The sequence below is a fragment of the Ciconia boyciana genome, chromosome 1 (genome assembly GCF_034638445.1).
Source record: "Ciconia boyciana chromosome 1, ASM3463844v1, whole genome shotgun sequence".
Lineage (NCBI taxonomy): Eukaryota > Metazoa > Chordata > Aves > Ciconiiformes > Ciconiidae > Ciconia > Ciconia boyciana.
Window position 1 is genome coordinate 1,839,141 of NC_132934.1, and position 21,060 is coordinate 1,860,200.

The following is a 21,060-nucleotide window of genomic DNA, read 5'->3' on the forward strand; positions in this document are numbered from 1 at the left end:
CTGCGATAAGGATGCCTCTTACACCATTTTACAGAGGGGAATTCAGGGCAGAAGAGGCTGCGTTCAGGCAGTGGCTCAGTGGTGCTGCTGTTTTTCCTGCGTTCCCCGTGTGGGGAGGCAGGTTCTGGCAGCTCAGGATGTCAAAAATTTAAATGCTCTCTTGAAACTTCCCAAGAACCTCCTCGTGGGTGTGGGATTTGAACCTCAGTTTCTCCTCTGCCCCTGCCTCCAAACCACCACTGCCCTCTCCTACCTAACTGGCCCAGCGGTTTGTTCCTCTTGAGCATCACGTTTTTAGTGAAATCTCAAACATCATTTTCTGTTGGCCATTCTCATCTCACAACCATGAAGATAAAAACATGGTACGTGGGTTTGTTTTGTTTTGTTTTGTTGCAAATGAAAGCTTTTCAGCGATTGTTACAGCTTTCTGTTCCCCCCACCGAGGCCCGGCAGACTTGCCAAGCTGGTTCTGCTCACCTGCTAACAGACATTTTCCCTTTGACTAGTGTTCTTTTAGGTGCTGGGCACCTGAGATCCCATTGACTTTCCAGCATTTATAGGTTTAATTCTCCTTAGAAACAGAGCCGCACATCTCCCTGCCTTTGTCTTTTCCCAGCTGTTAAATGGGGAAAAGGTAATTTCCAAAGGCAATGGGGTATTGAGGACGAGCTAAAGTTTGCCAAGTAAGTGCCTGGAGATGAGAGATCCAGTGAATGGTAAGCAAGGAGCGTTATAAATGAGGGCTGATGTGCAGGGTGTTCTGATCCAGGACTACCCTGTGTTTTTTTCAAGTCACCTCCACCCTGTGGGAGAAGCGTGTTGGCTCCCATGCTCACACCTGGGAATGGCAGCAGTGTCCCACAGTGGCTCTTTGTGAGGCTGGGAGAATAGCAAGGACTCTGTCTCCCTTGTGAACACAGGGGACAGCACGAGGGCTGTGCGAAACTTGCTTCTGGGCCATACCCGCTCTGGAAGCTGCCGTAGATTAATGTGGCTTTAGTGTGTGATTTCCTCCCCCAGCCCTTTGAGACAGCTCCGTATTTTCTGTGAACTCTGCAATTACTAATATTCTCTGTGGGTGTGATGCTTTTTAATCTGAGAGCATTTGAGTGTCCCTTTGCCTGAATTATGTGGACATTTTCCTGCAATAACAAGTGTGTTCAGCTGCATTTTGTTGACTTCCATAGGTTGGCACTGGTGCTACAGTTGCCACGCTGGCTGATGCCTCAGAGTTGCCCACCACAGTTACCGTCGCACAAGTCAATTATTCTGCAGTGACTGATGGAGAGGTAAGGACCTGGGTCATGTTCATGGTCCACAAACCAGAACTGTCCTATCTGAACTTCGATGAAGTTAAGTATTTTCTAGAATTAAGTGGTCACAGAAAACACCAAGCCTTGCTTCCCCACCCTGCAGTGTTAAGGGTTAACATACACGTGAACACGAGACTCTAAAATTTTATATAGAAAGTGCTGAACCGTTATCATTTTGATTCAGGACTGTACAAATGCAATTATGGTGGAAGCCTCAGTTCTGAATTTCATACAATTTTTGATATCTCCTATAGATTATTTATTTTGTGAGATCTGCTGTAGCAGATAAAGACTAAATGACCTACACAAGTACACGTTTGTGTATTCGTATTGAGCAACTGTTTTGTATGTGCTGTAGATCCTGAGTGCTGGTTTGTCAGTTCAGGGTTGGGAGCGATGCCTGGGGTATTTTGAGCCTGTGGTTAGCAAAGGATATTGCATGGCTGTGGGCAAATCCTGTGATTCTTTGGCCACTGATCTCTGGACAAAACGAGACTGTTCCTTTGCTGCAGCTTTTAGGGAGGTTTGCAAGTAAATCCCAGAGAGAGCTGTATAAATGCACAGTAGTGTAGAGACAACAGGAGATACTGCCGAGTTACTGTTCCATTTACTGTGAAAGTTTCTTCCACTGCTTTACAACTTGGCAAAGTTGCTTCTGTTGAGGACTTGATCAGACCATTTCAATCCCCAAATCTGAACACTCAAATTTACATGCATTTATTTTTCTACTTTTTTTTTTTTTTAATCGAGCAATAAGGTTTTTTGCCTGTGTTTAAGGAACATTCCTTTAAGATTATGAAGATTTTTTTTTTTTTTTTCCCTCTTCACCCCCAAACCCACTTTTAAACCAGGCTGCAGGTTGCTTTTTGTCCCCTTGCTGCACACCAGCATTTCTGGCCAGACAGTGGGTGCGCAGGAGCGGCGAGGTCTGTCCGCTCTGCGTGGACGGGGCTCTCACGGCGGCAGGTGGCAGCACAGAACAGCTTTGCTCTGCACCAGACCCTGTTTCCATCTCAGACCCACGGGGAAACAGCCTGGCTCTGGGACCATGACCTTGAAGTACTTTGCAGCCGCTTTGAGGGTTTTCAAGAATCAGTTATAGCTCTTGAGAACCGAAAGAAATTTTTCAAAGGCGCAAATAGAAATCAGGGGAACACAGTCATCTAATTCCTAATGTAAATGGAACGTCTAAGCAATATCTTGGACACAATAACGATGCAAAAGTAAACTCGCTTTGGGGATGGGTGCTATTTCTCTGCACAGATAGATCCGCAGCCTCTCTAGGGATGTTTTTGTCCTGCTATCTCTTGCTGTGTGACGATCTGAGTTAGCTCTGAGTAAATCGATGTGTTTATAGGACGCCGAGCAGCGTGAAGCAGGGATGCTCGCTAGTATCTCAGCAGCACAGCCTTCGTGTTAGTGTGGAGAAGGGCCTGGACAGTCTCCCCTTCTTTTCCAGGCCTTACTCCATCCCTGTTCTGAAACAGCTTAGGCATCTTTGCGAGGCACTGTATGTCACAGTGGAGACCTGCCTTATCACTCAAATGTGTGTTGCCATATATTTGAAAAAAATGTATGTCTGTTCCTCTTCTGCATGGTGGTGGGAAGGGTGTCTTTCCCAGCTCGGGCTTGCTTCGGTTTGGTTTTGGCATTGCTAACGAGTACCACAAACTTGATCCGACTCTCGAGATCTCTACCATCTGCAACTTCTTCCTCTCTGGGCACTCAAACTTGGTTGCATCTTTCCTAAAAGACGTTGCCTTCTCTAAAATCAACTTCATTTCTCCTTTTCGCAATGCACTATCTCACTGCTTCCTCCCTGCTTTGGATCCTTCCGCCCAGGGTCAGCTCTGGGCACAGGAGAATGAAGCAGTTGCCTTGAACGTCAGACGGCTGGGGATGGCTAAAGAGCTACGACGAGCGCCAGCTTTGCCTGTGCCCAAGTGCTGGAAAACCAGATTGGCAGCTGCTGAGGAGTGTGTGATAGCAGATGTGAGTGAGAGCACGACAGCTTCTCTCTCCCTCTCCATCCTGTGATGGGACTAACCCTTTTCTTGCCCAAAGGCAGCAAAATTGACTTGTCCTTTTGTGGGGAGCCTTGCGCCAGCTCTGCTTCTATGGGCTTTTTAGCTTTCTCCATCTTAACAAATTGAGGGGGTTTTTTTCATCACCTTCTACGGCATTCTTATTTGTGAGTCTCAGCAAGATGGTGAGTGGCCTGAAATGTTTATGGGGATGAGAACAGTGATGGGAGGGTGGGGGAAGATCTTCATCTTGCAAAGCAGCCAGGAGGGTTTGTCAGCTGATGGGCCTTCATCCTCCACTTCTTTAGTTTTTTTGGTCCAATGCATATTTCTAGTTCACATCCTGGTGGATTTTGTGGCCATACACTCATCATCTCATGAGCGGTGAAGTCCCAAATAGAGAAATGTGGGCTGGGTGGAAAATGAGCAACTGAGACTGGGTGAACTTTAAGTAATACGAAATCTATCTACGTAAAGGTCTGAAGTAAGGGAATTGAAAGTACCTGAAATATATGAACAGAGTACTTTCCATCTGCCATCTTCTTTTATTAGGTATATTGCTGCAGCACAAAGAAATTCCAGTTGGCTCAAACCCATTCGAGTTCACAAGTGCTGTGCAAATAAATCCTGAATGGGAACATGGACTGTTCGCCAAAATGACAGCGGATGGGTGCAGGCAAATAGAAGCAGTGAGACAAGCGCAGCCCATTTCCTTGGGGGACAATGATCCATGCTGGGGTTCCAGCACCACAGAAATGCAGCTACTTCATAAACTGCCCAGGCTGGCAGGCGGTGATCCGCGTACAGCAACGATCAACACTGTCCCGTTTTGTTGCGGACATGGCTGGACAAGAGGGGTTTGTGGGAGGTTGAGGGGCTTCACAGATGTTTATGGGGTGCGTTTTCCACGTGCGTGAGAAAACTAAAGTTCTTGTTTGAAGTTTGAACATATGGAGAACAGCAGCTAAAATCGTGGGCTGACTACAGAAACTCACTCATTTCTGATAGAGGGTTGTAGAGTCCAGCAGCGTTCTCAGCTGCATCCTGGGCTTCCTCCCCTGGTGCTCTTTTTTTCCCCATCTCTTGGAGAGAGTCAGAGCATGTGCAGGATTCTGCAAAGACCTCTCAAAACTATCTGGCTCTTTCATTTTGGGAAGCAGCTATCCATTCATGGGACGACGTCCAATTCTAGGGCCTTTCTTCTTGTTTTTCCCCATAGGTGGAGCAGAACTGGGCAACGCTACAGGGGGGTGAGATGACTATCCAGACGACGCAGGCATCGGAGGCCACGCAGGCGGTGGCATCATTAGCAGAAGCAGCAGTGGCAGCATCTCAGGAGATGCAACAAGGAGCAACTGTTACCATGGCACTCAACAGGTATGGGTGAGAGATGAAGGCCTGAAGCATGCGTGCATGACATTTTCTGCTAGGTTTTCACTCTAATGGTGTAAAGACCACTGGGTACAGCCCCAGTAGAGGCATTTCCTTAGCAAATTCCTATGTCAGCCCACGTCCAGGTGTCTGCAGGACAGTTCCTGATTTCCACTGTAACCACAGAAGAACACTGACATGGAAATTTCCTGAAAGAGGAAAAGATGGGTAGTAACTGTACCCTCTAAATAATCTTATTTGTACAGCAAGGGTCCAGTTACAGAATTGAGCTTACTAAGCAGGCAAGAGTTGTTATGTGCTAACAGCAGTATTTTAAGTATGCTGGTCTGGGTCTTCCTCAATATTATTAATGGTTCTTACTAAAAGGCTAAGGCTGAATTTCCCTGTTGTGTGGCAGTATGGTCTCTCTTCAGAAATCAGAATCTTTTCCAAAGCCAGTGTTTTTGGGGTTTCTCCCAAATGTGTTTCTGAAGTAGAAGCTGAACGAGCTGCAATAGTAATGGTGCCTCTTCATCTTGGAACAAGCTCTGTTAGATTTTTTGGTTGTACTCGAGTTACCAAGATCTGCAGCGTGGTTCTCTACAGGTCCATGCAGCAGGAAGCAGTGTCTTTGCTCAGCTCTGGTGAGTTGCTTAAGCTTTGCCTGCTGTTCTTAAAAGGTGGAAATGGCTGTGACACTTCCTAATGGACCTGCAGAGCAGGAGGACTGTAGGAAACATGGCATCAGCCCCAGCAGCATGGGAGGTTTCACACTGCTGAGGTGTAGACAAAATATTTTCCTCATCCAAATTGGGATTCTGGTGTAGAGGCTGTTGACTGAGCAGCCATGGGTTAGGGCAAGGCACAAGTCCATAGTGCTGATGGTTGGACTAAAGCTCCAAGACCTTGTGATATACACAGATTTCTAAAGGAGCCACCTTGGTTCTGGGGGCATTCAACATCTTGCTTCCAAATTGCTGTTGCAACTGAATCACGAACACACCTAGAACTGTTTCTTCTCTTTGTGTTCCAGATTCAGGTCCATCAGATATGTTCTTTTCTGCTACCATACAAGGTTGCTTAAGCAGGCTTTTTTGCTAAGTTTCACTATAAAATTGCCTTTTAAAAACAAGTTATTGGTTTAGGATGCTGTAAGAACAGCTAAAGTAACTAGGCATGGAGTTGCAGGAAAAAGCCCCATCTCCTGGAATACGACTTGCAGGATCTGTATCCTCTACATCTCCAGGTGATAGATTTTTCTGTGTATTTTTTGAGAAGTTTTTCTGGACTAGAACACCAGTGTGCTTTTGATCTAATTTCATCCCATCGCTACTAGTTTTAGCTCTTAAGGTGGCAATGAGCAGTTCCTTTTCCTGTATTAGCTTAAGACAGTCAGAATCTTTATTAAAAAGAAGTGTTGTTAGAACTAAGGAGAGTCTCCTAGGAAATACGAGTGGAAGAGCCTTCAACAAGTCATTTAGTCTCTATTGTGCCTCAAGACAGGATCAGCTCTTTATACTGAGGAAAGCCCTGCAATAAGTCTGTTCAAACACCTTGTAGTTCAGGAGCGATGTGAAGGCTGTAGCAGCATTGCAGTGGGAATGAGGGGCCTCGTGTTTTATTTCCCGGCTTGTTGTCACCCCCTTTGTCTACTGACCAAGGTAGGGCTGGAGACCTTTCTAGGTGACTATCCTCCAACACCGTTCCACATGGAAGAGGTGTACTTTTTCTTTTGCCACAAAATGCTCCTTGTAGCTTTCAGCTGTAGGACTGCAGTCTTTCCCCTGCCTGTAGGAAGATCTCAGCAAGGCACCAGTCCTTGAAAGCTGGTGGCTTATCCCAGCTCTGGAAACTTTATGCCTAATTTAGCTGCCATCTCTGAATCTTGTTCCAATGGCTGCTGACAGAGCGCAGAGTCTTTCATAGTCCCGTGTAGAGCAGCCCATCTGCCAACAGCATGACATGATGGATGACGCAACCTCTGTCAGGTTTGAGGATGGGAAGTATTAGGCCTTCTAGTAAAAGAGGACAAAGTGGAAGTAGGTAATTAATTCATTGATTTGAACCAATTAATGTTAGTGGAGCACACTGTAACTGGAAAAAGCTTTTATGCTGCAGACGATTATTATTTTCAGGGATGCAACCGTAACAGATTATTAAAATGCTCAATTGCCCTTGAAAGTGGATTCAAATAAGTGCTGTGTGACGTCTGGGAAACAGGGTTACACCAGTAAATCCATGCTTACGCCTGGGTTTGCTGTGTTGTAGTTGGCCTTCCTGCAGTGTAACTGCCTTCACGTAGCTGCAGGTTCAGAAGAGAGATTAGCCAAAGGGAGTAAGAAAGCAGAACAAGAAAATATTCCGGTTCGCTAACAGTGTTTAAGAGCTACTCTGAGAGACAGAGGGGTTATTTAGAAATGAAAATACATCTTGAGTGAATACAGTTGGAAAGTGTACAGCGTCTAAGCAGGCAATTAGGAAAGAGAGAGTAGGAAGTACTTGGAAAATACTTGAGTCAGTTGGTCTACCCCAGAATACGTGGGGCAGTTAAGGAAGAGCATCCTAGGGGAAGCTAAAGAAAATACCTACTTTTTTAGTTCATTAAGGTAAGAAATGGTAGGAGATTCAGGTGCAAGGAGGAGGTGGCTTTGGAATAATTTTGTGACTAGCAATAGGTCACCAGAAGTAGCTAATAGTTGTCCAAAAGGTCTGAAGAAATCTGGACAGCTGCTGAAGGATGCTCACAGCACTCTGACTGTGCAACCAAATGGCAAATAAAGTATGATGTCAATAAATGCAAGTGATACACACATGGAGAAATACCTCCTGTATATACCCAATGGGGAACTATATGTTACCAGTTACCATTCAGAAAGCATTCAGGGAACTATCCTCCAGGAAAGTTTTATCACTGCTGAGCAGATCTTGTCGAAAGAGTAACTTGAATATTAGGAATTATAGGGAAAAGCATAGAGAACAAGCCAGGATTAGGCCCCTGGACTAACTCATGGTGTGTCTACGTCTTGAGACTCTAGCGTGAGAAATGGTCGCCCCCCTCAAACAGATATGTTTAGAAAAAGTCTGGAAAGGACAAGAACGATTAGAAGCCAGGAAGAGTCCTTGCAGAGTAAGTGGACTATGGCTCTTCAGCCTGGGAAAGAGATTACTGGAAGTCTATGAAATCATGAGGGAAACAAAAAGGGAACAGTTATTTTCTGTTTCTCACAGTACCAGACTTAAGGGCTGCCCAGCCAGACTGAGGTAGTAGTTTTTGGAGTACCAGAATGCAATTTTTCTTCACACAGCATCTAATTAAATGTGGAACTCATTGCTACAGGATGTTGTTGGAAGCAAAAAGTATAAATGGGTTTCAAAGGGGATTAGACAAATCAAACCTGATGGTCCAGATGCAGTCTCTGATGTAGGAAATCAATACACTGCCGACTGTTGGAAGCTGAGAGGGTGTAGGAAGGGGAGGATCATGCACACTCCTTCCTAAATATCTGATACTGGCTGTTCTCACAGCAGGGTTGCTGCACAAGAAGGACCTTTGGTCTGACCTCATTCGTATGCAGAAATTTAAGAATACCATGCTAAGGTAGCGATCGCTCATTAAAAAGAATTATTAAACCACTTGGCTGGGGAGAAGTACTCCATCTTAGCTAAATACAGAGCTGCTGATGTGATCCTGGTAATGGTAAACCTCTGGGCCTGTTTCAGTGCAAGGTGAACTGGCTGAATCAGTAATGAAGGGTAAAGCTCTCAAATCTGTAGAGACTCGGAATGTGACAGTGCCAAGAGAATGTTTTCTACCAGAAACCAGAGGCAGGAAGGAGCCACGTGGTATAACTTACCTGAATTGTCCAAAAGCTTTTAGTAAAGTCCCAAGCAAAAGGATGCGAAGGTAAGAAGGCAGGGATGTTCTGACCAAGAGATCTGCAAGCTGAAAAAGAACAGGGGAAGCAGCTTCTTCCCCTGTATTCCTCCTCCACTGTAGATTTTCTGCTCTGGATAACTTCATCTGGGCCCAGTAAGAATCCCTCCTTTCTGGATTTGTTCTCTTGACATACGATGTCCGGTTAAAATCGATGCTACTGGAGTGGAGTTATTTGTTTGGTCTTCCTAATTGTTCTTTTTCCTTTCCTGTGCCTGCAGTGAAGCAGCTGCCCATGCAGTAGCCACGCTTGCTGAAGCCACTCTTCAAGGTGGAGGACAAATTGTCCTATCTGGTGAAACTGCAGCAGCAGTAGGAGCGCTTACCGGAGTCCAAGATGCCAATGGTAAGGCTGCTGGAAAGTTTTTACTTTGTCTGGGCTTTTTTCTTTTTTCTTAGCTAGGGTTTTTGCCTCTCTTTTACTTGAAATGTCAAGTTTTCACTAGTAAAATAGTTCTCCCTCACTGCAGATGGTCACTAACTAGGTTGTGACTTAAAATCTCAGGAGAAGATGGTAGCACTGACCTCTTGTTTACTTCCGTAGTGCTGGCGGCTCTGCTTTTTTCCTCCTTCTACCACCTTGCTATTTAGCCTTAGTTTTTTGGGGGGAAAACTGCTCCCCACTCTGTATCTGTACGGTGCCTAGCACAGGGAGGACCAGACTTGGTCAACTAACACAACTAGTCAGTGCCATAATAAACTCATCTCCAAAACGCTTCACTGTGAAGTGGCAGAGAGTATGACCAACGTTTTATTACCCGCTCATTTCCTTCCTTTCTCAAGCCTTTTTTGGTATGCTTGGTGTCTGCTCTTGAGCAACTGTTGTTTTTCTGCTTGGGTGGCACCTTCCAGTCTTCCCTCAGCAGTCAGCCTTGGGTTGTTTGCCTCCTGCTTTATTTTCCATCTTGCCACCGTAGTCAATCGCTTGGTCCTAGGGATTCTCTGTAGCATTTCTCACCTATTATCTGGATGTGTCTTCTGCCAAGTCTGGTGACTTTCGCAGTTGTTCAAACTAAGCTGGTAGTGAATCAAACAGTAAGTTCATAGAAACTGGTTCAAGAGACGATACTGGAACGTACGAACGTGTCTAGTTGGTGGTCATCCGCTGCCCTCCAGTTGTGCTGTCCTTCTGCCTGATGCCTTTACCATGCTTTCCCAGTTCAGAGATGAAACTCACTGGTTATTTCGATGAAATGGAAGGAGGTGTGTCAAAATAAGCTCAAAAAGGATGCGAAGTGTGAAGTTGTAAAGAAACGTTGCCTTGAGGATGGGGCTATTTGGACTCTTAATTGTCAAAGGGGGAACAAGCATGTGCAGTCGGCTGGCAGAGCGATGACTTCTTGCCTTGTCACTTTGCATGTAAAGGAGAAATCTGGCTAGATGAGACCTCGAGTCTGACTTCCATCGAAATCCTCATTTCATAGGGAACGCGCTCGTTTTAAAACATCAATATTTAGTTTGCAGCGAAAATGGTGCGGTGGAGGGAAGGATAGCTTTACTCGGGGTGTTCGACTTGATGTCTCTTGCTGTGGAGTCAGCCAGCCTGAAGAGGGAGCAGAAATGAAGTGAAAACGCTGTCCTCAGAGCTGGAATTCATCTGATATTGAGAAGGAAGAGTAGGGTTATGTTGTATTACGCTTTGCCGGCAGCCCGGTATGAGGGGGATAAGAGATGTGTGTTTATCGAAGGAAGGATCTGACCCTGGATGCTCAAAACCAGCAACTAATCAGATTTGTAAAAGCACGTCAGCGTCCTTTAGCAGATCTGCACCCCTGGCTCCTGTTAGTCTGCTTCCAAAATGCTTTCATGGTCTGGATTCCTCTGGATGCTTCCCCTAAACAACTCTCCTCCTCCACACCCTTCCTGAGTCACTCTACCTCACTCACCCAGCATTAATATCATTTTAATGCGGGCTGGGCTTTTGCCCCCCCCCCCCCCCTTTTTTTTTTTAGCAGCAGCAGAGTTGGAAATCAGATGGGATTTAGAGTGCATTAAGGGGAGAGACTGCAGCATTTTCCTCTGTGCAAAACCTCACCCGCAGCCCCTTGCCTTGTTTCCACTCTTCTTCGATTTGCTCTAATCTCCGGTGGTATTAAGGCTTTGTCGGCACAGTAGTCCTTGAAAGCGCCATGCTGTTAGTTTTATTACATAACCAGCTAATATATCTCCCTTAGGGATGGAGGAGATGTTGGTATCCATTCCTGCTGTCTCTGTCTGGGGATGGAGAGCAGATGGATTTTCAGCGTTGGCACAGTGGTGGAGGATTTGTCTGCCTTCTCCGTACCCTGAAGCCCAGGGTGTGAGTGTGAGCATCCTCCTGGACAGCGGGGCTCGGTTATTTGATGCAGTGGGGACAAACCGCTCTGCATGCCCTTCTGTCAGGAGGAGATGAAATGGGGAGTGATTTGGTGCGATTGGTTGCAGGAAGGAGAGGGGGGAAATGACTGCCAGAGCCATAACGGTATTAACCAGCAAATTCCCCCTGCTCGCTATTGATTGCAAAGTCTTAATTTGCTGGTATTTCCAATAAACGCTTCTCTCTAGGAATGCTCTTACCTTTCTGTAGGTCCTTTCTGAGGGATTCCAATCCCTTACCTGTGCCACTTTCCCTGGAAGGGACATAAATTTATCCCCATCTTCTTGATAGGGAAAAGGAAACAGTAGTTTAACAAAATTGCTTGAGGTCAGGTAAGGTGTTTCATTCCTGAGTTTAGCCATTAGACGTAATTATTATCTTTTTAAAATTTTTTTGTTTCTATCTTGATATGGTATTTTTCCCATCCATTCTCTGGCATCTGAATAATAATTAAGTGATAAAAGAGAACCAATCCGTCTAAAAAGAAGTAACTTCTGTATGTTTGTGGATGGGAGCGGGGGAGAAGCAACTTCTGTATGCTTCTCAGAAGGGAGTAGGGAGCCCAGCAGCGTGGCTGAACTGCAAAAGGGCTGCGGATAATCTTGTGATCGGTTGCATTTATAGTGAAGGGAAATAAGATCTCCTGCTTCCATGCAGTGTCAAACTAGCTAAGTGCATTATGGTTTTCTTGCTACTCTGGAGCATCTGCTCCGAGCGGGATGCTGGAACCGATGACCCCATGGTTTGAGCCTCAGATGTTTTGTTCCTAAGTGGCTGGCATTAAAGCAAAGTAATATTCGAAGCGAGTGAAGGGGATTGTAGCAGCACCGATTTCTGAAGTTGGCTGGAAACTGAAAATACTCTGGTAGGAGGAAACTCTGCGCTCTGGGGCTGCTTTCGGTGTGCGCTATGGGCAGCTCCGTGTGATGGGCTGATGCTGGAGCCGTCCCAGCCCGTCGGGGCTGGAGGAGAGAAACTCGATCAGCGTTGGGAAGGAGAGATGACGGTGCCAGCCTGCAGTCTGAGCCTCGCTCGCTGGAGCATCCTCATACTGCAGCCTTTTGTTTGACATTGATCTGATCGGGAGCTTGAAAGCTGCTTGGGCTTCGGGCTTCCTGGCTTCATCTTTAAATATTGATGAAGCTTTTGCCTAAGCAGTACCTGTGCAAGGCTGTAGCAGTGTGCAGTGCTGCCCGTGAAGGACAGAGCAGACTCCCTGCCCAAGGAAGGTCGGTGTAATGGCCTCGGTGTCATCACAAGCCTGGGGTTATTGCAGTTTTGCGCAGTGTGCGGCATTTTGAAGAGGCGGTTTGAAGGCCGAGAGGGGTGGTGTGCTTGAAGCTCCAGCTGAGGTTCAAAAACAGGGCATGGAAGGAGGCACGGTGGAAAGAGCTGGTGTCATGAAGAGGAGAATTGGCAGTGGAAGATGTGAAATCAAGCTGTGATCGGGGAATTGATTTAACAGACCGAGCTAGGTGCAGCCAGAGACCCAATGGATCCTTGCTTGTGCACCTTGGTCCTCACAAGCGGCAACTTCTGCCCTTTTTCCTGGCCCCAAAGCACGTTTCACTGATGTATCTCCTCCCTGTGCTGCTGGAAATGCTCCTGGGAGCACTGGTGTGTCTGGTGGTGGTGTGGCAGCGTACAGGCGGGCACTACGAGGAGCCTACAGTGAGTCTTGCCCTTCTCCATCTCCTCAGTCATCCAAAAAATTCAAACCCAGTTCTCCATACAACCAAAGGGAGCCGTGCTTACAGCTGGGGGTGAGCCAGGATTATCGAGTTGTGATGGAAGCCCGGGGAGAGCATTAGGACTCTGACGTGAGCAAAGGGGGATTAGCAAGCTCTCTGCTTTCGCAAACAGAGGAAATAAGGTGTCGGTACAGGAGCATATCTTGCAAGTTAGCATAGGATAAACAGGCCTATAGCGGCATTTAGGGTGACAGGGCACTTACTGCACAGAAGAGCTGTTCCAGTTGGTGATTTCTATATCAGAAATGGTTTAAAATGCTGAAAAGCCTTCAGTTCTGGGTGAGGCTGCCGAGCTTCCCACACAAAATCAATAAGGTGTCATGTGGAAACCTGTCTCCACCCTCGGCTGTGCAGATGGGAGATGGGGAACCCTCCTCTCGGCAGCAGAGAGACCTCCAGGCGTGGAGCATGGTTGCCAGTCCCGTCGGGCTCTGCGTAGGCTGTTTACAGTTGAAAGCACATCCAGGAGGGGAAGGCAGGAGTCGAGATCCTGTTCTCTGGGCTGTGCGCATCTCAGAAAGCGTGAAAGCAGAGGGAGATACGTCGGGCAAACCTAGCGAAGGGAACTGCCTGTTCTTGCTTTTGGATGCCTCGGGACAGGGAGGTGCGGCACACTCATCCACTGGTAACCCGTGGCTTTTTTGCATGAGAAAAAAAAGAAAAACATAGGGGGAGGCTTGGAGGCTGATCTGCTGCAAATGTCAGTCTTTAAAATAAATCTTTTTTTCCCCCGTTGGATCCCCTTTTTAGGGAAGATGGACCCAAATGAGTCGCTACCAACTTGGCAAAGTGCAGATGAAGCTTGCTTGCATCCAAGCGGACAGGAAGGAAAGAGTCGAGCTTTTTGTAGGGTCTTCCCGGTGGGAACAGATTTTTTTTTTTTTTTAATGAAGTTTTGCCCTGAAACAGGTATAATTTAATCCCAATCTGAAGGAGAAGTGAGGAAAATAATTTCTGCAGACGTGTTTCGGATAACAGGGAAGAAGAGAGGCCAGTGGCAGCCAGCAAGGAGAGCTGAAGTGGATGAGTGAGAGTTCCTGGGTGCATGCACTGAGCAGGTCCAGGAACAGGGAGAGGTGTTTCCTAGAGGATGAATTATTGTGCATAAATGAATTATTGTCAGCAACGGGGCCGTGATGCACTCTGAGTATAATATGTTGGCATAAGCCTCAGTTAAAATGAGCTTATTCTGTGTCAAGTACATGCAGTTCCCTGCATGTGCCCTGTAGAGAAGGGGATACTTGACTGCAGCTCAGCCATCTCTGTGTCTGCACCCTTTCCATGTCAGCATCTGGATGTCCGAGGAGCCCCAGCGTGGGTGGTGAGGAATACGCAGTGTTGGAATCGTGGGACACCGGCCACAGGTTTGTTGCCAGCAGTCAGCATGGTGCTGCTAGGTCTTTCCCAGAATGATGAGGGCCAAAGTATTTCCAAGACCTGAGACCGCTGCTCCGTTTGCACTGAATCTTAACCAGCACAGATGATTTCTGCTCGCTTTGGCACGGCTTGCCTTCCTTGCCTTGCCGCTTTAAACCCATCATGATGGATCTTATGGGTTTTGCTGCTGTCCTACATTACTCTTGGGCACTAATCTTGGGCAGCGCTGGCGGTGCAGTCAACTCAGGCCGTCCTTCTGACGCTGGGCTGTCACGGGCGCTGTGCGGCTTTGGTTTGACATCTTGGGACTGATGACGAGGCGGCTGCCGCTGACGATTAGGATTTGTCTGCCCACCAACCAGGGCTAAAAATAGTGGCTCAGACAAGTCCCTGTTGCACTGCATCGACGGCCAGATTTTCCCTTCGGTCCAACTAACCAGGCACTACCTACGCCAACGTGCGGTTGTGTTACATGGAGCCAGCTTCGCACAACCCAGCGCAGAGAGTTTGTCTGGGTTGTCTGAGTAGAGCAGGAGGCTGGAGGTGGATGCCAGGGCACTTGAGTGCTGCTTGGCTTTAGGGCTTCCCTTGGCTTGTTGAGTCACCTTGATAAGTCCCTTGATGGAGACGCAGAATGGTTATTTCTGGGTACAGTTTGGCTTTTGGGGTAGGGAGGCTCACGGGCTCTGTCATTTTATTTCCTTGGGGGAAGATGTTTTTATATGATGAGTACTTGTGATGTACCGCAGGTCTCTTTCCTCTTTGCAAAGGCAGCGGTGTCAGAGGAGCAGAAGGAGAGCCTCTCGGGTGGTTTTGTGCCCCCGTTCTGTGTCCAAGTCTCACGCGAAGTCTACAGGCTGCTTTTTAGCTCTGAAACATGCCTTCGAGATCGCAAAGAGAGAAGGCAGCATCCTGGGGAGACACCAGGAGTTGCTCAGTTCCTGGCTTGGTCTGTCGCTGTCCCCTAAAAGACACTCACCTTTTCTCCTCAGCATGTTTGTGATGGTGTTAGCAATACCCCGAAAGGGAAGCCAGCTTCATTAGGGGTAGGGAGTCACTGCCAAGTCCTTTGCTGTTTCATCACTTCTAGCATTTCTTCGAATCCTGTTGGTTTCAGTGAGTTTCCATCCAGTAAATGAGCCGTGCCCTGTCTGGCCTTATCTCCCAGCTTCGCGATGACCTTACGGCATCTCCAGCAGCACCTCCCTTGCCCTCCCTGTTTCCCCTCCCCTGGTGAGTTTTGACATCCATTCCTGTTATCAGGCAGTTGAGACTTACAGGCTTTCCAGCTGTCACAGCCGATGCTGTCCCGGTTTAAGCATAGGCCATTTACCTTCCACGTGTCCTGAATTAGGGGAAATGGACAGGAGGGCTGGGTCTGTTTAAAAATTAAAGCTGATTACAAGGCATTAACATTACATTTAAAGAAATAGACAGCAGCCCTCCTCTCTCAGCATAGTTGCAATATGTTCCCTTTTGTTCTGGTCTGGAAGGGGAAGCAGGACTGGTATCGACTCCAGGCTGGGCAGGATTTCTTCTTTATCCATAAATTTAAAAAGAGAAGCTGCCTGATGTCCACCGCAATACTTTAAAGCAGTTCTGGTCTCACTACCTAAGGCAGTTCCCGTCTTTGTGATCATAACAGAAAGCTTAAGTTCTTTCTGCTGATCTTGAATTTCTCTGGGAAAATTCAGATCTACTGACACTGTGTTCATCGATCTGTCTTCTGAATTGTTGTGTTGGGAAGCTTCATATTTGAGAGATCCCAAGCTCAGCTTCATTGTGGCAGATGGATTTTAAGGAATGTTTGGCCCAAGATCTTCAGGGCTGAGAAGGCAAAGGGACATGGTTGCTTCATGCATGGAAGGATGGAGACATGAGCGTGTTGGGCACGGGAGGTGCTGTTCCACCGTGCCCTGGCCTAGCCGCAGCGTGGGCTTGGGCTGGGGATGAACATGGGTTTAAGGAAGCAAATAGGGTTGGTGTTTTCCATAGCCTTCTTTGGAGATGTGTCTGCACAACTCCATGCTTGGAGATGTGTTTCAACACGGGCCTTCATGGCGTGGCTTTTCTGCTTCTCTCCTGCAGCAGTGACCCTATTTTCTCATTGCGTAGGGTTGTTGCTTTCCCAAGTTTCCCAAGACTGAGCTTTCTTCCCATGGTGACACTTCATCACAAAAGAGTAATACGTCGATCTGGCTGGGAACACTCCGAAAGAATGTGCTGCTTGACTAGAAATTCATTGTGTTTCTAGGTTGAATTTGAAGCCGATTTGTTCGGTGTGTTTATATGATATCTGTCCAGGCTTCTGCGTCTTCATCTCACAGTCCCTCAATAATCCACGTGGCTTTAGAGGGAGCTGCTCAGTGCAGGACACTTACTGAAAAGAGGCCAAGCCTTTTGGCCGGTGATGTGATATATGTGACATATATTTGTATTCACTGGATCTTGCTTTTCTCCATCTCTTAGTGAGACATTTAATTTGACTTTACCATTGCCAATGTTCACATTAAATTCCAGGAGTTTGTTTCAATTTATGGTGACGAAGTCCCCAACAACTTGGCTTTGAGAGCCACGTTGCTGAGTTTCTGAGCTTTCCTGGTCCCCTCATGCTTATGTCCCTGAATCTGGATATCTGGGAGGTGACAGATATGGCGCTCTGGTCACTGGATGGTTGGAGATCACCTTGCTTGTGGAGAAGGTGCATTCTGCCTGATGGCTGCGTAAGGTGATGGGGATGGGCAGCTCTGCACAACTCCATGCTTGCTCAGCCAAGATGAACACTGAGCAGGAGAAGGAAGGGGCCTGGTCATCTTTATGGAGTACAGTCCTCATTTTATCTAATGCACGATTGAGAAGTCTGTAGGATTTTGTTTGAGAGAGGGATCTGGGTTTTTTTTGATGGTATATTGTAGGGGGTTTTTATCCCCCTGATGTATATGTGTATGACTGTAAGACTTAGATATTTGAGAAGGACTTTGGACCTAAACCGGTTTGTTCCATTACAGCAGAGTTTTTGGGGTGCCCACAAGAGATGGGTATCCTAATCCTTTGACAAGCTTCTGTCTAAAAGAGATGAGGTTGAATATGGACAGGAAAGGAATGGCAATCAGTATACTTAGCATGTTTCCCTAGATATGTCTGGAAGCACAGAACTGCATAGACAAACATTTCCTTGCTTGCCACTGTTTCCAGTCGAAGAATCGGGATGGGAAGGGATGGAGGTACTTGTGTAGTCTGTCTGCAAGCAGATCTCGTTAGTGCCGCCATCTGGGGATCTGTGCTTTGGCCCCATGTTGGGGTAGGGAGGTGCTCTCCTGACAAGCTGCACATCTTCAGCCTGGTGCTGTTTTATTTATAGCTCTTGGCATAAAGAAAAGGGCACAGGTGGAGTCAGAAAACCAGCTCTGTGAAGCTGCCTAGTTCTGCATCGCTCTCCTGACCCATCGCAGGTGCCGGTGAGTCATTTTTGCAGGCCTCCTCCTCCATGCCTAACCCTAACCTAGATCAGAGGCTTGGTTGGCAGAGCTGTACCAGCAGAGCTTCTTCATGGGGCTCCTGCCACCTTCGCAAATAGGATGGTGGTACTCGTGGAAGGACCACAGGCAACATCAGGCTGGGGAAGGAGCTTTTTGCCACTTCTGCTGGGCACATCGATGCTGGCAGAGCTCTACTGTGGATCTGACCATTCAAACCCGTAAGTGTTGTACCGGGTGGATGGTAGATTAAGCCGAGATTGAAACCAGCCTCTGCTTTGCTGCTCCTTTCTCAGCGCTCCCAGGATGAAGTTCATGTGCGATGGATTCTGCCTGTAATAACAACTTATTCAAACCTATGCTGAGCGTGTGGCAGTCCCCCCCTTGGCTTTTTGAGCCCTGTGAGACATTGGGTATCGTAGCCCATCTCTGGAAGACCTTCCATCGTAACAGCAGACAGGAGACAACCAATGGCTGCCTCACTTTCCCTACTGGCACGATCTCTGTTCATTCTCCTGCTCCTCCAGGCAATCCCAAACAAGAGGTCCTAGCTCACCCTCCTTGCATGCTGTTGTGGCGAGCCGCTTCCCGGAGCGGAGCAAGACTCACGTCTTGAGTTGTAGGACATCGTTTCTTCTGCGGCTGATCTCAGCTGACCCCTCATTGCCTGGGTGTAAGGATGGGCAATGGTCCCTGCTGTGGAGCAGCTGTAGCATCTTTCAGTGCAGATTTTAGCTTGCAAGGTGGCTGGCCTCCTGCTTAGGGAAGTAGCGTCCCCTCATCCCCATCTATGTAGCGATGGGCAAGTGCTGGGACCACAGACAAAGCTGAGGATGTCGTTGCTGTTTTTCTACCTGTGCCGTGCCACTTTTACCCCTTACACCATTCAAGGGCTTGGGGAATTGAAAGAGCAGCCTGCCATTATACTGAATCAGGGCAGATGGAGAGGGGCTTTCTAATCCCCCTGCACCCCCGCGTCACAGCAGAACTGGGCTGCAATCTGCTGTTTCATGACAGCAGGGCATAGTTCTTCCCTTCCCTAGCAGGTACCCTTGTGGCTATGAGCTGAGCTGGATCAGGCCACCCTCTCCCGCTGTACACCGGAGAGCTGTGGAAAATGTTGCTGGGCTTTAAATGGATGGAGGCTCGTCTGACCCGAGGGCAGTTTGTGAGCTCCCGGCTCTTAATGGCTGTCAGCGGGCGTAGGGTGCAATCTGATCCAAATGGGAAGCTGGCTGAAATCCCAGCAAGCTGTTGTTACAGTCTGAGGCATCTTATGAAATGAGATGGGTTTTGTGAACTCTCCCCCCTGCTGGGCACCCCACTAGAAGGAGAAATACCCTGTAAGCTAAGCTACAAGCTGGGGCTTCCCCAAGTACAGCTCTTCAGTGCACTGAGGCATGGTTTGCGTGTCTCTCCATTTACGAAGCTCGTAGTCTTGTGTATTAGACCAAAGTTTCCTCCCTGCGGAGCTACTTGCGCTTTCTGTTCTCAGCGCAGCCTCCGCACCTTCGTGCTCCTCTTCGGACCGTGCGTTCCCACTTCCCGGGCGTGCGATGCAGAGTAGACATCTCCAAACTGCTCAAGGTGCTGTTTGTTTTCTTTGCCTTAAAAAGTGCTCTGCCTGTCTTTGAAAACAGCCTCGGCTGCTTTCTTAGCAGAGTCTGACCTCTTGAGTTCCTCGATTACTTTTTTTCTGAGCATGTCTAGAGGATCATTCTGTGGCTGTATTTATCCTCTTCATTGGATCTCCATAGCAGGCACTGATTTTTAAAGCCTAAAAGCACAACCCCATCTGTCTTGTGCCTCTGGGGCATAGTAAAGAGCCCTGTCCTGCAACCACTGAGCCTGTGAGCGATCTCACTTGCAGAAATGTTTTCATTGTCCACCAGACTTGCCTATGGCAGAATGATGAAGATGGCAGGTTTTAATTCATTTTCCCGAGTGGCCACACTGGACCTTCAGACTTCTGTTTTTCCAACTTAAACTCGTTGCTCTTTATTGGCCCTGATGTTCAGCGGTTAGTTTTTGGGTTTGAAGGACAACATTTCTTGCTATAGGATTAATTCATTTATGCTTTGAGGCGTCAGCAGGTTGTACTAGAGCCTGGGGAGATGCAGCTCCACCTTGGCATCCCTTGGCTGGTGGCACTTGGGTGGCCTTGTCCGAAAGGTTGGTGGGGTGCCCTCGCCTGTGGGCACACAAGGAAGAGAAGGTAAATCTGTCACTGTAAGGACTGTTCCAGCCTTCCAGCACCTTGAATGCAGCCTGGTAAATGGACAGCGTGAGACCAACCCCCAGGGATATCCCTCCTCTCCCCTTTCACTGGGTGAGTCCTAATGATAGCTGGGCAGAGGGCTGGAAGGTAAAACCATTTTTCATTGCCCTCTGACCAGTTGGGAACGCTTTTCTTGCTGCCTAGCATCCCTCTGGGAAGTAAATCACAGTCGCAGTTGAGGGCGGTGTGTTTGTCCCTGGAGGCCCCTGTCTCCCAGTGACCTTCTCAGCTCATGAAGACAGCTTGGCTTTGCTGTAAAGCAGCTCATGTGACAGTGGTAATCCGCAGCTAGTAAACAGCTGTGCAGGAAGATTGCAGGGGAATCGCCCTATTTTCCCCGCACTGCAGACCCTGGCAGGCCAGCACACGAGAGCAGGACGATGACTTCTGCTTGCTGCAAGAGGCTGCTATCTCCTTGGCTGCACAAGTCCATCAGCAGCTTGGTATTTTTGAAGCCACACCAGCCGCTGCTGCAAAGCACACTCACCAGGCCAGGAGCACACACGTGCTTCTGTGAGTCGACGTGAAGCTGCGAAACAGGTTCCAAGAAGAAAAAAAGCAATTTCTCCTGCAGTGGTTTCCTCTGAATCTTTTCCAAAACCAGAGATAGCATTTCTAAGCCTGAATTTGATTTGTTCCTCCCACCCCCCACATCCTTTGGCTTAATTTATTCCCTGATGTGTACAAATTCCTCGCATGGACCCCCTTCTGCTCCAGGGGCACTTGGTCACTGGTGGATTTCTTGCCATCTGCCCACAGGAAGTTAAAGTGTGCCCTGGAGAAGACACAGACTCTGAGAAGGGAAAGACTGAGGGAGCACTAGCTTGGAATTGGTTTAAAATTAATCATGGTATTACTTGTTCTTCCCATACCCAGCTTACAGGTCGTAGCAAACTTTCCCTCCCTATGGGTTTGCCTGCTTGCCAGAGATCCCTGACTTCCTCATCTCCATTTTCCCCCATGATTTTAATCTTCAAAACCACAAGCATGTCCAAAGGGACGTTCAGTAAACGGGAGCTGGTGCTGACGAGTCGGAGGAGCTGATGACAGCTAAAGCAGGCAGTCTTAGACCGAGATCCAGGCTTGTGCAGCCAGAGGTTCCTGCACGGTGCAGGCAGCGGCAGCCGTAAGCTGCCAGCAATTTGCCTCAGTTCCCTCCAGGAAGGAGGTGCCTTTGATC

The 21,060-nt window shown here is 47.8% G+C and overlaps 1 protein-coding gene across 7 annotated transcripts in view; it reads left to right on the forward strand.

The window, feature by feature from the left end:
• The window catches only part of NRF1 (nuclear respiratory factor 1), a 73,470-nt gene that overhangs the window by 35,118 nt on the left and 17,292 nt on the right, over window positions 1–21,060 (forward strand). For 5 of the 7 annotated variants that reach the window (XM_072856711.1, XM_072856702.1, XM_072856729.1 and 2 more), the window contains exons 8-11: window positions 1,188–1,289; window positions 3,156–3,305; window positions 4,557–4,714; window positions 8,864–8,988. In XM_072856711.1, coding sequence (XP_072712812.1) covers window positions 1,188–1,289; window positions 3,156–3,305; window positions 4,557–4,714; window positions 8,864–8,988 — 535 coding nt within the window. The remainder of the gene's footprint in view (window positions 1–1,187; window positions 1,290–3,155; window positions 3,306–4,556; window positions 4,715–8,863; window positions 8,989–21,060) is intronic. The other 2 variants (XM_072856736.1, XM_072856746.1) reach the window with 1 other exon arrangement.